Source organism: Cimex lectularius, unplaced genomic scaffold (genome assembly GCF_000648675.2).
Source record: "Cimex lectularius strain Harlan isolate CLEC.00 unplaced genomic scaffold, Clec_2.1 scaffold189, whole genome shotgun sequence".
NCBI classification, from domain to species: Eukaryota; Metazoa; Arthropoda; class Insecta; order Hemiptera; family Cimicidae; genus Cimex; species Cimex lectularius.
In genome coordinates this window covers 622,557-640,090 of record NW_019392780.1, presented here as the reverse complement: position 1 = coordinate 640,090, position 17,534 = coordinate 622,557, and the positions used below count along the sequence as shown (strand labels likewise).

The 17,534-nt window shown below is 31.7% G+C and overlaps 1 protein-coding gene across 6 annotated transcripts in view; it reads left to right on the top strand.

The window, feature by feature from the left end:
- The window catches only part of LOC106666962 (serine/threonine-protein kinase MARK2-like), a 120,750-nt gene that overhangs the window by 2,113 nt on the left and 101,103 nt on the right, over positions 1-17,534 (top strand). For 5 of the 6 annotated variants that reach the window (XM_014394524.2, XM_014394521.2, XM_014394519.2 and 2 more), the window contains exon 2: positions 6,205-6,433. In XM_014394524.2, the coding sequence (XP_014250010.1) occupies positions 6,359-6,433 (75 nt within the window). In that variant the 5' untranslated portion in view covers positions 6,205-6,358. Of the gene's footprint in view, positions 1-6,204; positions 6,434-9,825; positions 9,856-17,534 lie in introns of those variants that run through there. The other variant, XM_024227738.1, reaches the window with a different exon arrangement.

Sequence of the window (17,534 nt, the reverse complement as noted above, 5' to 3'; positions counted from 1 at the left end):
AGCTTTTGGCTTTTTATTAAACCTACCTCGAGGCTCTCCAGAAGGATGGACATAATTATTTTAACGGCATAGGCTCACGATAAAACAATGTTTACAATGAACTTACGTATCCTTAATTAAAAAACAAATAAAAATAAAAGTGGCATATTCAGGTACTTTATTTATTTTTTGTTTTTATTATTTAAATTAGTTGTACTTAAATTAAACTTGTAACAAAAAAGAATTGCTCACAAATACCTACCAAATAATAATAATAATAATAAAGGAATAGATAAATAAAAAAAGGGAATAATATGTAAATAAAAATGGGTTGATTCTCCTGACATCCAGACCATGGAAACAAATACTGCTCATTGAATGTATATATCAAAAATTATTCATTATAAATTTACATGTAAATGAATAAATTATTTAATATATTCTTAGTAATGCACATTGTAAAAATAAGCGTTGAGTACACTGCTTTTTGCCACATCGTCTCTGATGTTGAAACGATATTAACATATTGCCACTTGTGTAAATTTATTTCTGATGGCCCTGTACATTTCATAAAGGGGTTTTTAAAGGTTAATTTTGTGCTTAGTGCATCACTGCAGTATTCACAGCCGCATAACTTAATACAGACGTATGAAACATTGTTAGCTTCAGTTCCTTGTTATAATTTATTTTTCTGTTCTTCAAAGATTTTGTTTTTCCAAAAAAAAAAAATTAGTTCTGGTTTTTCAGATTACAATGCTTTTTTATAATCACTAGATTTCATTGAATATATTTCTGCCTTTTAATATTTCCTGAATGATGATGCATGCAAGTGCCAAGTGAAATCTTTGCTTTGACTTTTTTAGATCTGGGCCAGGGGGAATCCAAATTTAATAACTAACATTTAACAGAATTGTTTAATTTGTTTATTTTTTAGTTATTTTTATTATTATTTTTATTTTAATGAGGGTATTTCAACTATGAGGTTATTTGAATGATTGGGGTGCTGGCGTTTTTGAAAAAAAGCCCATTTGTAAGTATGTCAAGTTCGAATGCAGGGCTGCTGGATTCAAACCTCAGACCTTTACCTTACAGTGATGAGTGCCATTTCAACGCCTGAACTGTAGCGGCTACCATAGATTTATTTAGTTTTTTACAAATTAGCATGGTGTGCCTTTAGCCACATTGTCTCAGATGTTGAAAGAACATTAACATATTGCCACTTGTGTAAATTTATTACTGATAACTCCAGTACATTTGATAAAAGGGTTTTTAAAGGTTATGCTTAGTTCATCAGCTTATTGTGTTCATAGCTTCATTACTTAATCCAGACGTATGAAACATTGTTAGCCTCAGTTCTTTATTTTACTTTACTTTTCTATTCTTCAAACATTCGATTGATTTTTCATTCTGTATTAAATTTTTAATTCCTGTATATAGATTACCATGTTTTTTTTATAATCACTGGATTTCATTGAATTCATTCAATAAATATAAATATCCATTTATGAAATTATATAAATATAAATATATGTATTTAGAAATCATTAACAGTATTAATTATTTTAATTAATTATACTTTCTACCTAATGTCTTGGTCGAGATGAAAAAGTTAGTGTCATGAGTGGGATTCAAACCAATGACCTTCGGCTCAATACTCCACTGCTCTAACCACTTGAGCGTCAGTAGTCACAATAGCTCAATTGGTTAGAGAGTGATGCATTGAGCCGATGGTCGTGGGTTCGAATCCCGCTCAGACACTAGCTTTTTATCTCAAACCAAGACCTTAGATAAAAAGTATAATTAATTAAAATGTAAATATATTTCACTCTTTAATATTTCCTGGATGATGATACTATTAACGAGTGAAATCTTTGCTTTGACTTTTTTATATGCTTGTCAGGGGATATCCAAATTTAATATCTATCATTCGACAGTTGTTCAATTTAACAATTTAATGTTATGTTTTAGAGATTTATTTAATTTTTACAAATTAGCATGGTGTGCTTTTGGATACATGGTGGTATGTTAAAATAAACATTTTGCCACTGTGTAGATTTATCAATGAACGTTATACCTTATATAAATCAATCAAACCCTTTTATCTCCACTTTTTCAATTTTTTATTTATTTTTTAAAATTATTTATTTATATTTTTGTTGGTAAAATGGCTAAAAACTGTGTAGCTGCATTCACAGGAGATGATGAAAAGCAAATACATTAGTAAGACAAACAACAAAAACAGTCAGTGCACATGTCCCACTACATTTATAAAAGGTTTTTAAAAGGTTGAGCTTAATTTTGTAGGGTCAATTCGTAAGTTTACAGCATTCAACAATGCAGCATAACTTAACCCCCAGACCATGAAACCTTGTTAACATCAGTCCTTTGTTTTACTTTATTTTTCTATTCTTCAAAGATTTGATTCTTTTCATTCTTAATTAAAGAATTTAGTTTCTGTATACAGATGACCACGTTTTTTGTATAATCACAGCACTTCATTGAATTTGTTCAATTAATATAAATATACTTATGTTTTTTAATATTTCTTGGGTGATACTAGTGCTGAATGAAATCTTCGCTAGGACTTTTATGGATGTGTAAGGGGATATATAAATTTAATGTATAACATTTGATAGAACGGTTCAGATTGATGTTGGATTTATTTAACGTTTACAAATTAGAATGGTTTGTCTTTGGCTACATTGTCTGTGATGTTAAAATAACACGAACATATTGCCAGTCCTGTACATTTATTAACGGAGGTTTTATCAGCAAGCCGACAGGTTCGATTCTGTACACAGCAGCATTGAGCTTATATAAATTGGTAATCAATCCAACTCTGTTATCTCTCTCCCCCTCTCTCTCTTTTCTTGAAAAGCTGAGTAACATTTTGCATTTAACATGAAGGGTCTGACTTACTCAGCTTATCCCAGACCTATAAATGATCGTTGACCACAGTTTTTATAGTTCTTCTTTTTTATTTTTCAAGGATTTGACTGTTTTCAACCTCAATTCATCATTTCAGATTATATATACAGATGATCATGTTTCTTTATAATCACAGATTTTTTTAAATAGTCTTATGATCTTTGCATATTAGCCAAGGAATGTATATCACATATGCGGTGTTTATTCTTTTGGGGAGAAATGTTGCTTGAAAAAAAAAAAAAAGCCTGGGGTGTCGGTGGGAATCGAACCCACGACTGCGGTCTAGAGCAGAGTCTATCAAGCTGACTACTCAGCTATCGTGGTCCCCATCCCAGAATTTCATTGAATTCATTCGATAATTGAAACTGTCCTTTCAAATTATTTTTTCTGTGTGGTATATTGTGCCTTGTGAAATCTGACTTTTTGGATGTATACGTTTCATGTTGAAGCCAAATTGAATGAACATCCAATGGCAGAATTGATCAGTTAGATTTTTTTGATTTTTTTAGATATTAATCAGATTTAATTATTTTTGCATATTCATTGCTTTTATTTTGTGAGAATCTTCATTTAGTACCATAAAATTATATGGTTTTAAATTGGTTATGTTGTATTTTTTACCTTCTGGGGACAATAAATAATTTTTGACTTTTGTAATCCTTTCTAAAAATATTGTTACAATTACTAGAAATATCAAATGAAGGGTATAGATTTTGATAGTTGTGTTTGATAAAATCACGATAGTATTGTTATATATCAGTCAGTGCAGATAAATTCGTGTTATTTATCTTGCTTTTGGATGTTTTTATAATAATTAATATTTTTACAAAACATATTAAACAATTCATTGTTTCATAATTTTTGTAATCATATCTGATATTCTGAAATGCTCTAGACATCCTATGAGGAAAGATAGGTTAAAGCTAATTAACAAACAGTAAGGTTTGCTATTTTAGTAAAAGTCTGTTTTGCGTAGTAAAACTATTTTGAACAAATATTCACCGTAATTTTCACATGATTTCACATTTTTAAAAGATTGATGTACCCACTCGTTTCTCCTTTCCAACTTGTGTTTTTGTTTATAAATTGATGCATAAAAGAATGTAATCTTCATCTTTTAATAACCTATCTTAACATTTTACCTGTTTGATAGTATACGAACCTTTTGATTTCAATAAATTTAAACTGGCAGATGTCTGACGGTATTAGAATAGAACTAGTTCTTCATATATGAATTGCACACTGAAATTTCATTAGACAAAGTATTGACCGGCTGCCAACTTTGTAGCTCCCAGTAATGGCCAAAAAAAGCAATGCAAGTATGATTCGGCTAGTCATGTTAGAAAATATGAATATGTTCATGTTAATAAAGTTAGTGTAATAATAATTAATCAGTATATATTTGGCTTAGATTGTGTACAAATTTATTAATATTTATAGCCCCTAATTTATGATTGGATATTGGTGTGCGAATTGGTGACCTCATACTGAACCGGCACTGAGTCACTATGAGGGTTTGTCTTCACTTGTGGGTTTGTTGAACTACTCAAACTCATTGTGGCATTGTGCCTTTATCTATGAGGAATTGAAAGATGGAATGAGTTCTTTACTGAAAATGGACTGTTTTACTTTACTGAAGATGGACTTTACTGAAACCTGTTTGAGTAGTCAACAAACCCGCGAGTGAAGATGTACTCAATAAATGACCCAGTGCGGTGCAGCACAATTGTTTGCCATTTCACAGACTCGCAGACCCACTCCCAGCATCAATAGTAATATTTGCAAAAACATTTATGTCGTTAAAATATGGTTTGGGTATTTTCCATTATTTCCTAAGTAACTAACTTACACTGTACATAACATTCCAATTGGTGATACTTAAAAACCTATTCATAAATCAATCAAATTGACAAATATATTTTAGTTTAAAATTCTGGTTTTGGTTTTTGATGAAGTGTGTTCATTTCATAATGACCCACTCTTGATCTTGTACCTTGTTGATTTTATTTTGCATATCCTCATACTGTAATTTTTTAAACTGTTGCTGATAATGCCAGAGTGAAACATGCATTCCTTGTTTAAATGTTCTTTTTTTTTGGCTTTGCCACAAGGCTTTTTTTAAACAGCTTGTGCCCTCTTGAGTCAACAGATGGTTTTTAATTTCAGTTGAATAACAGATTGTAAATTGTTATAAACTTAATCTTAATTTCTTTCTCTTTCAACGAAATAGAAACACCATTCTATTATGTTTTCAGTATAAATATAATAAAATGTTTTCCTTTTTTTTAAATTCTTGAAATGTTTACATAAAAAGGTAAAACTGATAACACATAACAACAGTCAAAGGTAAACAAAGAACATCCTGAGGCAGAAATAGTCGAAGAAATGAAATAAACATTAATATAATTTCTGAGAAAACTTGTAATCTTTTGTTGTATTAAAACACAGATGCTAAACATTTATTTATTGATATCTGTGTGATCTATCTAATCATTGTACAATTACAAATGGAAAATAGGAGATCATAACATCTAAATGAAATCATCAACAAACTGTATGTACTGTAGTAATTAGAACAAATATTTAATGGCAATGAATTTTTATACTGAAAAGCTACTTCAATAGCTTTTCTGGTGACATTGTTTTTTTTGTTAGAATCTCATCATTTTCTAATTTTTGTATTGTCAATGTATATAAATATGCACTAATAATATAATGGGTGTGTAGTATGTTAAAATATATTTTTACTAGAATTACAATACATTTTATCTATTTAAATTAACAATCATTGCTTCTATCTTTGTTACTTATAATTACTAGATTTTATGTATTGTAGTTTATAAAACAGGTTGGTCTTCAAGGTGATGAGCCAACCTGTAGCTTTTGTCATGTGTGAAATGTACTGGCTATTCTCTCTGGTTTTGTTGCCAGACCAGGACGATCAGAGATGACCAAGCTATTTTTTTACTCATTTGTTAAGGAGTGTATGTTTATGCCCATGATGATCAATGAGGATTGATTTATTACTCTGTCCTTGGGCAAGTAAACCTGTAGTGTTTATATGTTCATGCTGTTACCCATGTTTTATTTTTCCCATTTTCAATTTAAAAAATATTTTTATTAAATGTGATATATGCTGAAAAATTGTTTCGTTACAAAGTTATACGTTGAAGGTTATATAATGAACGTAAGCATTTTTTCATATAACAAAGTGGGGTGGAAAGTACTTATAACATGTTATCTTTTATCATACAATAAGATAAAATGTAATGTTACAATTTTATTTATTGTTTTCAGGTACCAGGTTTCCGATGGTAGGAGGAAAGGGGTGGTTATTGGTGGCCACATAGCGGGACCACAGAAGGATTCGGAACTGTGATCTCCGCAACCACCAAAAAGAGAGAGCTTTTCATCGATCTTTTATGGTGGAGGACAAAGAGGAAGTTTAGAGATGTCAACTAGCATGAGGACGACATTACAGACGGTACCCGAATCACTTCCAGCCGATCATGTTTCAAACTCCAAGGTAAATAACTATTGTATTCTTTACCATTTTTATGCTTATTATACTTTAATCCTTTTCCCTTGCAAATCTTCTTAATGTGTTTATTTATGTGTAACAAGCTTTATTAGCTGGCATTGCCCAGGGAGATAATAAATAAAAAATGTTATTTCTCTTTTTGTAAATTCAGACACCCATTATTTGTCCTCGTATGCCCATTTTATAGCCTCTAAACCCACTCTCCACTAATAAAAACAAAGTGTGAAAGTTTCATTGAAATCGGTTCAGTAGTTTTCGTTTTTATGATTATCACATGTAGAACATTCTCTTTTATATATAGATTTTTCTTGAATAAATTTGAAAAACGTTGAGTTATTATTATGAATTATTGGTTCAGTTTATACATAATATGTACTATTTTATTTTAATTAATGTTTATCTAATGTCTTGGTTGAGATGAAAAAGCTGGTGTCATGAGCGGGATCCCAACCATTGATCTTCGGCTATGGGTTCAAATCCCACTTATGAACAAGCTTTGTCATCTCAACCAAGATCTTAGATAAAAATAAAAAGTACAATTAATTAAAATAATTAATATAGTCAATTATGGCTATTAAATGCATATATTGGTTATACATATGTATGTCACAAATGTTCCATATTTGCATGTAAGGTTGAAATGTGCCTCTAAAATGCAAAATCTACACGTGTAAAAATTTTCATTGCTATTCCTCTCAATTCCATTCTTTCATTTACTGTAACTTTGCTGTCAAATGTTTGATTTGTTATAATTTACATACATATTCTAATTCATGTCTTGTTACTTTATTTAATGTAAAGGTTATGTAGTTTTGCTAAAAGTTCAATAACTTGCTATTCATTAAATTAATGCTTCTAAAATGCGTTCTAAAAATATCAGTTACAATATTCACCATCATGATGATACTGACATATTTATAACATAACCATTAATTTATAATTGTAGATTTATATATACATTTTTTTTTTTTTTTTAAATTATAACAAGACGTTCTCTTATTTGTTAATTTTTTTGTAAAACAATCTTGCCAATCTTAAAATTAAAAGGAGGTTTGTTGGATAATCTTTATTATTCTATCTTAAATCTCTTCTGATAAATGAGGCATGTTACGTCCCAATTCACAACTACGTAAAAGTTATATTTATTGCTATTGAGCGTTTTATGTCACAATCTTATCTATGATTACATTTGTACCCTTTATTTTATTCTTTCATGGCTCACTTTATCTGTAAGCAAACAAAGTCAACATCCATAGCAGTAAATGTCCCAAAAATTTTTGCAATGTACAATTTCAGATTTGTTCTTGCCTGTCTTTTACTGTCAAATTACCTTAAACAAGTCATAATTTATGGACGATAAATATTGCAGTTTGCATTTTATGAAATGTGAAGCATTTTATGGAAGTTTAAATAGAAAACAAATGTTTTTAATTTAATATGACATTTAAATATAAATGAAATACATTTATTTGACATTTTACAATAACAAATATATTTAAAATATTTAAAATTTATAAAAACAAATAAAAATTTTAAATATAAATAATACTGAAGAGAGATTTTACGTTGATAAAGTCGTTTTGATATTTAATATAATACTGAAGGCTTATGCCAATTATATTGAGATAACAGAAGAGAAAGTTTGTATGAAGTTATTTCTTTTTTTAATATGGAATCTTGTTGATTATTAGGCAAAAAATGAATTTTCCCCTAAAACGCATTTTAGAAAATTGCATATTTTTATATTATTCAAAATGATGATCAATTTTTTATGTGTGAAATAATTTCTGTAATTACTAATTAGGTTACCTTAGGTTATAATTGTACTGAATATTATTATTTTTGAAATTTGATAAATATATTTTATTTGCACGTGTTGGCTACAATCTGCAAATCTGCTCTTTTTAGGTAGGACTTTCAAAGATGGGTTATTATTCACAATATTTTTTTTCCTTTATTGGACCGTGACTGTCCCATTTTGTGAAAAGGTTTTTCTTAAAGACAGTCATTAAAATGACCTTTTTAAGGGTATAACAAAATAATAAAACAAATTGAGAGATATTTTACCAATGAAGTTATACTGACTTGATTCCGACATTTTGTCAAATAGTTGAACAAGAATATTTAACTGGATATCAGATTTTATCGGAATTCAATTCACCCCGAAGTTGATTGACTTTCATGAAGCTGCTGTAAGGCACATATGGGGAAAGGGTTCGTTTAAAATCGATCGCTTGTTTGTCAGTCTCTTGTCGAAAGCTCTCGGATCAAATTTGAACCAGATTCAATTGTTCGATCTGATTCAATTGCCAAACTTGAAATAAGTCCAGGTTAATACTCTTAGGAAAGAAATTTTAGTTGTTTCACAAGTCCGTGGGTTGGATGAGTCACGGGCCGTGAAACAATCATTTCTGTTAAACGCCCTTCGAAGTTCCAAGTCACTCGAGTGACGTTGAACACCCAAATCAAGTAAGCTCATTAATATTTGTTCATACTTTAATGACAAATAATATGTATTTTGTTAGAATTAAAACGGCCTGACAGGATGAATTTCTCTTCATTGGATCTGTTAAAATATAAGCGTCAGTTAAAAATGTTATTTTATCAATAACGTGTTTTATTAGTGTAAAAACAATTATTCTTTTTAAATATATAAGTAGTAATAATCGTAACTATCTGAATTTCTCAACAAAAAATCCATCTTCATACATTGTCGAAATTTTTGTTGCACTTGGGTTAATAAAAATTCATTAAAAGTATGATAAAAACGCCTTTCAGTTGATAACTATCTTTTAAATCGTGTTATTTCAAAAGGTAGAGTATATTCAAAAAAATATAATAAGCTCAGTCGGCACAAATTTAAGTTAGTTTTCATAGCAATCCCTCCATAGGTTGATTGTTATAATTCGAAAAACGACTTTAGGATTAAAATTATAATCCCAAATTTCCAGATCTTGTGAGAAAAACAAATTTTCAATTGTTGACAAATATTTAAAAAAAAAAAACTTTTAAATATATAAAAAAAACTTCCAATGAGACAGAAGTTTCTGATTTTAATTAGCTGTTTCTTTGGACTACTTTAAGGTTGGAAGTCTATTGGAACTTAGTAATTTGTTTAAAAAACAAAGAAGACTATTTGACTACATTCTACATCATCAAAACTCCAAAGGTCCAGTCGAGATTTAACTTTGAATATTGGAATTCATCCTTGTTGACTTTTCAGTAAAATGTTTCGCGAGGATTCAAAAGCTATTTACAGCTGGTGTGAGTCTCTGTGCGTATGTAATTGCCACAAATCCTGCAGTTTCTTCACCTGGTCATCCTTACTCTTGAAGGAGTAAGGCACAATAACTTTTAATTAGTTGTTATCCAGCTACAAAGGTTTCTAGCACATGATGAATTTCTTGGTAAGGCGCGTAAAAATTAACCTATAATTTAATGTTATGCAATTCGTTTATCCGTCCGATACTCAACTTTATCGTTTAATCGTGCTAGTGTGAATTAATAACAGCGCGCAGTTATAGTGAGTCGACAAATCTTTAACGTTTCTCAGCGTTTTTGCGACTCTCAACCTTTCCCAGTTGCCCCAAATAATTTTGTAGTTCGGCCGATTTGAAAATTGTCAGACCAAAGCTAGGATAGTTACAATCGGAGGACGTTCGGAACGAGCAAACTGCGGGTTCATTGCCCCGCAGACCTCAACAATAAATCTCACAAGAAATAATTTTCCCAAGAAAAAGGCATTAATGATATTTTTCATCGAGTTTAAGGTCTGAGTTTTAAATATTGCTCTACGCTCTTGGAAGAAGTCTGTACCCCGGCTTTTAAGTGGTGGTCCTTACCCATAATCTTTCTAACCCAAACACGTTCTGAGTTGGTAAGGCTCTCCGGAAACCAGTAAAAAATAAACACAATCGGTTTGAATCCCCCAATGGCTTAATTAAATTTAAATTTTACAGTGCACTTGTGTTGCCTTGCCCGTTAGAAATAAATTCAATTATATTTAAATAAACAAACCTTTTGCAACATGTTCATTTCAGACTCGAAAAAAATTGTTCATTAAATAGTATTAATGTCATTCAGTGTTGGTAAACTATAAGATAGTTTGTATGGGAAGAAAAATTGTAGTCAATAGGTACTGACATTTCTATCGTTACGACCTAATAATTCTCCGTCTGCGTAATTCCTTCCTTAATAATTACGTCCTTCTGATGGGTTAATTATGTACCATGTAAATTATTTTAAAATTTAAACTTTATTATTTATTTTATTGTGTTGTGTTATTATTAAAAAGCTTACCACATCAGCTCGTACATTCGCTAGCCTAATCTGAAACCGAAAATTTATTTTTAAATAATTTAGCGGTCTCTGGCCTGTTGAACTCCAGGTTTTGTCATCGTTACTGCAATTCAACTTAAATACCGTGTGATTTTTTACTAATACTATTTATTTTTCCTTTTAAACAGTTTACTACACTGCTTTCATAAACAGTGTTGTTTGGAAAAAAAAGACAACAGTAAAAAGGTTAATTAACTTGTAAATTCGCTCGAATGAAAATAGTGACACAAGACTTCATTTCTCAATAAACAGCGGTCAACATAAGATTGGCCGAATTGACAGTGATAAGATAATTGTCATGAATCAGTTGTCAAATAAATTTATCAATATGCAATATTGATGATACACTATTGTGGGCGTTGCCTACTCGAAAAGTAAAGAACGTTTGAAAATGGTAAAATTCTTGAATAACATCGTTAAGAAGAACAAGGGGAATTAAGTGTTCAAAGTACGGATGTATGCCCTACGGGAACTTTAGGTTCGTTAATTTCGTATTAATGGGTTCATCCTTCTTATTCTAATACCGACGCAAACATGTTTACAGTGACTAAAATCGAAAAAACCGAATTAATTTATCCCTAAAGTTATAAATATTAACTTAAAAATAAATATTTTATTCAGCTCAAAGCTTATAAGGCTTTACATTGAAATTATTAGTTCATTTTTAAAAGTATTTACAAATACATTTGGATTTATCGTTGTTTACTAAATAAACTTTTTATTTTCATGGCCGCAGCATGATAGAAGCAAAATCAGTAGCCGCTTTCTCAACGAAGTGCAATTTTCTGTAGTATGTGAAAGTGAGATTGTGTTCTAGTTTTTTTTACCCAGAGACCTTCACCAACCTGCCATGTTATTGTTTCCTGTTTTTCATAATTCCCAGCTCCAGCCTACTTTATATTTACATTTCAAATTAAGCATAAAATATTTGCAAAAAAAATCAACATTGCAACTTCTTATATTGCAAAAGTTATGTTTTGTTCTTTTTCTAAAGAACAGATACCATTATGAGATTTACTTTTGGGGTCTGCGAGGTTGTGAACCTGTAGTGTCGTTTTCGATCAATTTTATTCCGTTTAATAGAATATATTTATAGAATTCAATTTGGCTCTGAATTTCAGCCATCAAGTCCATCGAGGTCGGGGTTCCCCAAGGGGAGTATCCTATGACCAATTTCTATACAGTCTACATCGCTGAGGTACCTATACATCCTAACCTATACATCACGACCATTGCGGACGACGCAGCAATCCTCTCCTTACATTCTGAGCCTATCCTTGCAGTAAACCCCTAGACCTCATCACGAACCATCAAGCCCATCGAGTTCGGGGTTCCCTAAGGGGAGTATCCTATGACCAATCTCTATACTCGGTGGTGCATCAAGTTAAATGGACAAATGAGCAGGCACGTCACGTTCACGCTTAGAACAAGTGCATACCCAGTGCACATATATAGTTAGGTAATCCCCTATCCAACCAAATCCGCTATCTTGGGTTTTGTCTGGACAACCAACTACCATGGAACGCATAAAACAAAGAGGCAAGACCAACCAAAGTTACGGACAACTCAGACGCCTATATTAGTATAAATAATTAACTAAACAAACTCGAGCTGTGGGAGCTGTGGAAGAAGCCATCCAATATACAAAGAACCTAATCATTTCAATCAAAAGTCCTCCGTCGCATCCTCAACCCTTCCTTCTATGTTACTAACCAAACCATCACAAAGACCTATACCTCTCATTCGTGGCGGACATAATCCAAACATGATTCCACAACTTCCAATCCAAGCTCTCCTTCCGCGCAATCCACTAGTTCAAGCTCTTTCTTTAACGTCCTACAACGTACAATCCTCCACTCCGCCTAAAAGACAGTGGTGTGGTGACCTAACACAACCCTAAACCTCAACCGACAATCATAAACACTAGGAATTCCAGCAGTGGCTCCCTCCCCCATTCCCTTCACTCTCGTCTGATAGGTTCCTGCTAGATATTTCATTGTTAATATAACAACCTAAAATTTCTTAAATGTGTAAATCTTTGTACAGAAAACAACAACTATAATAATAAAAATTTTCCTATCTTCGCTGTTTTAGACTCGACAACAGTCAACCAAATCTCTAATTGAAAAACAAATTTTTTAAAATCTTTTCATTAGACATTTGTCGTGATCCTATTACAATCTTCATTTTTAGTTGATGGCGTTTATATGTGTGTAAACAATATCTATGTAGACTTAGAGTAACATTGATGAGTCTTTAGGGATGTTTACTTATGATTGTGCTGATTACTGTGAATCATAATCATACTCATTTCCTCAACTCCTCGTCATGTTTATTATTATTATATCTAATGTTAGAAGACGGTTTTTCTCAGTTGTATGGCGAAGGATTTTCCTGTCCGCTTCTCTTTTCCCTCGTCCAGGCATCCCAAATAAATAAGACAGGAACATTTCCATTTCTGATAGATGTCTTAAATGGATTTGGAACCCATTCTGCGGCGTTGATACTATTTGCTTCACCTATTCTCAGGAGTGAATGAATCAGGCACATATTTTCTTATAAGACCGGAAATTTAAATAGAGTTTAATAAATTGACACTGAATTTGACAAAGTACTAATATCCATCACCGGTTCTATGTCGGGATGGGGTCCAATATGAGGCCAATTTTCAGTTAATTATTAATAACACTTTGTCTAAGTCCCCTTCAAAAATGAACTAAAACTGGTTGTTTGAAATATTTTAGTCAAATTAGTACTATCCTAGGGTTTTTTAATACAAGAATTTAATTTTTTCTTTCATATTCACCCGGTTGGATTTTGAAGGCATCTAACGGGTTTTTGGTAAGTGCTGGTCGCGAAGTGTCATGGGATCCCCACCATAGTCAATACGATGGTACCCGTTTGATCCATTTGGGTGCGCCCTTGCTTCTGGTCCTCTCAGTCACGGACTGACGGCCTTCCATTCTGCTTATATGCTTTCTGCCTTCACAAAGCATGCTTCTCAAGTCAACTATTACTACTCTCTGTACGTAGTAGAGAAGCAGTTTTTTTTCTGTAGCACAGCTGGTTTTTTTTATTACACAAGTGTGTGCGAGATCGAGATTTATACTTTACGTTTTATAAGTGTCTGTTCTGTGAAAAAGTTCAGGAAAGGATCCTCCTTTGATGTAATTTTTTTGTCAAGACTATAATTAGTTGGAAAAAATGTAATTTTTATTGTAGAATATTATCTAGTTTTTTTTTAAATTTTAATATTTATGTTTTTCCAAGTTTTCCTTTTAAATGATAAAAACGATAATATTTACGATTGTTGGCTTTAGATTTAATAGTAAAGCCAAGTTGTTTTCATAATCCGACTTGAGTAGATCGATAAATTTATAAACGCAGCCTAGGTTTTCTGCTTGGCTCGGACGAGCTCCCCTTTGCCGTGGGTGTTACTGCAGAAAATCGCCCCTTCCTGCTGCCTTTTGGTGGAAAAACGTTTTTCAGTCGCGTTTCTTCCTTTGGATCGGAAAATTTGCAGGGCCAAATCGATTCTTAATTACTTCGGGCGATTAGCTCTCTGGGTCGTCGATTCCCCGCATTTCTTCCTGTTTAAATATATGCTGCATTGCAAAAATTAAGATGTGCGTCACGATTATTATGTAAGAGTTTGTCGCTACGTCGCTTGGCAACGTTCCCTTTGACTATCGAACCTTCCTAGGGAGGAAAAACCAACCAGATGGCAGTTCGAAACTTTTAACCTTTCGGTACATTTCTCCCAGGCTTTTATTTTGATAAAATTTTATGTTAATATATTTTGCATGACATTTCTTGGACCCCGTTTGGTTACTCGACGTAGTTTAGTTAGATTGCATGGTTTTTTGCAATATAACAAACATATATTTGGAACTGGTTCTGTAAATATATATCATGAAAAATTCATTAAGGATTGAGTTAGCTGTGAAACCTAATCCCTTCCGTATTTCTCTTTCTGTACAGACTACGTTTTTCCGTAGATTCATATTTTTCTTTTTAGTTTTATACCACTTAAGCACGTTCCCTTGTTATTTGTAAATCTAAAATTCATTGTTCTGGTACATGGTTATAATGTTCTTCCCATATTGTATTCTCATCACATCAATACAGAAATACGTTTCCATGTAAATGTAACACCATTTTATTTTTTTCTTCATTCCTTTCTATAAATAACGAAAAAGCGAATAAAGATTCGGATGGACTTCTATTCGACACGAAAAGCAGAGTGGTTGCTTGTTTTAAAACCAGACAGCAGAAAATATAACCTTTATAAAATTATTTTAAACCTTTTAAAAATATATCAAGTAGTCCTAGTCTTTAAGGGGTGGTTAGAGTAAACCCAGAACATTACATATAATTACTTTTTAAAATCTACATGATAGTACGTTATACGTATCACAAAATCATCTTAGGATTTGTATAATGGGTGAAAAGGAATTAAGTTATGCTTTAACGTGTTAATTATGCTAAATGTGGGATAGACCCCCGTTAAGAGGTCGGATGATCTTTCCCTATTCCAATATTTGCTAATTAAACAATCATTTGTTGATGACCTTTTCTGTCTAAATCATCTTTAATAGAATATGTAGACTGGAATTTCCCCGAAGTACATTTTGATTGAGGTTTACAAGTTTGATTCTCAGATTATGGAGCAGTTAAAATGCAATTTCAAAGGTTTATTGCTTTCTAGCTCCTCTAGGTGTCTTAGGTTTGAAACTTTGGATAAAAAAATGACCTACAATATTGGCGTAAAATTTTTCTCTATTGTGAACTTATGTTAGTTTCTTGAACGTATATTTGATATTATATTTGGTATATGTGGCGTATTATATTTTATGCACGGTGTGCACATTTTGGGAGCATAAATTTTGCTTTATGTTAAATCGTGTTTTATTAATCCATTGAACTTGCTAACGTCTAGTGGTAACTATCTGAAATTAATTTAACCCGGAAATGTTACAGGTTAATGGCTTCTCGTTGAGCCTGCGTAAAATGGAGGTGGATTTTTAAACATATATATTACAGTTTCCGTGAGGTTTATGTAATAACGAAGGTGAAAGGCCCGGCTGTTGCCTCCTGCAAAATGGTCTTTCGTTCAGTGCTGGGTGCAACTCGGTCGATAGACCCCGGACATTTCTAGGCCACTGTTTCTTTCTAGGTGGTGAATCACTTTTAAAGCTAATTCAGCAAAAGCAGGTCGCATCTCGGTTGATTCGGAATTCAATCTAGGCCTACCACAATTGCCAGATCCATTTGCCCACAGAATCCCTATTCATCATGTTTTTCGTTCCGTGTAGTGATTGCACGTTTTTCCTGTTTAGCTCTGAAATACCGTTTACTTAATTATCTTGAGATCGTTACAATGATATATTTTTATTCTGTTGTCAACAATATTTATCCGAAAATAACACAGTTCTGCTTTATTTTTGCCACTTCCAAGTATCGTGAATCAAATATTCTGCTGCATGATAAATTATTTATAGCTCACTGGATTTTGTTATAATACATATATTATGTTATACATATACATATGTTATGTTCGTATGAATTCTCGAAAATAATAAACATTAATAATACAGGGTGATAATACTATCGTACGATTCTATACGTCAAATGAAACAAAGCTCTTAGGAGCCATGGTCCGATTTTCAATCTTTCACAGATATTCATCTTTTTTTTTTTAAACTAGATACGGTTTTCGTCCTAAATCTATTTAAAGCTTTTGAACTATTCATTTTTGGGGAAATTCAAAATAAGAATAGAAAAAAGTGTCAAATTTCCTTTAATTTGTGTGTAAGAAGATACCCTTCTAGAACAAAAAACGTAATTATTCTGCTTTGATTGTTTAGTATGTTTATTCTCCTTTTTTTTTTTTTTTTACGTTGAATTGTTCTTTTTTTGTGTGCTTTAAATTGCTCCCCAAGTTAAAGTTGAGAAATAAATTTGGCCGAGAACAAAAGTTGAATCACTAGCTTAGTCTCCCACCCACCCCTTTTCAAATCGTCACAAATTTTTTCCCATTTAGCATAAGCATTTTGGTTCGATGTTATTAAAGAAAAGGGTATAACTAGAAAACTTATTAAACGAAGAAATTTTTATCAAATTTGCCAGGCTCCGAGTTTTTGACAAATTTAATTTTTTTACCAAAAATTAAATTGAAAATTCTAAAAGGGTACCTATCTTCTTCAAGGAAATTTAACTCTCTTTTCAATGCTTTTTTTATATTCCCAAAAATGAATAGTTTAAGAGCTTCAAATGTTTCTGACGAAAACCGTTAAACAGTTAGCAAGTTAAATGTTGAATATCTGAGAAAGGGTTGAGAATCGGACCATGTTCATACGAACTTTTTTTTGTTGCATTTGAGGTGTAGAAACACATGAAGAATTTTGTTGTACGAGTAGTAAATCACCCAGTGTAAGAGAGGAGGATTTAAGGATTTGTACATTTTATACGCCGTACATGGATGTACTGAAATAATAAAACCGTGTAAAAGGGGGATGTAGTCCACCAACTCCAGCTAATTTATACAGCCTGTATCTAATTTGTAAAAAAAAGCACAAGCAGTTCTCTAGAAATGGAATGATTTTGTTCTGTAATTTTCACATCATGACAAAATTATCCTTATTGATATTCATAATTAAAAAACAGCTAATTTCCGTATTGTTATCATAAAGTATCAACAATTTTGTAATTTAAACAATTTAAAAATTGAATTTTACTTTTGCAAATT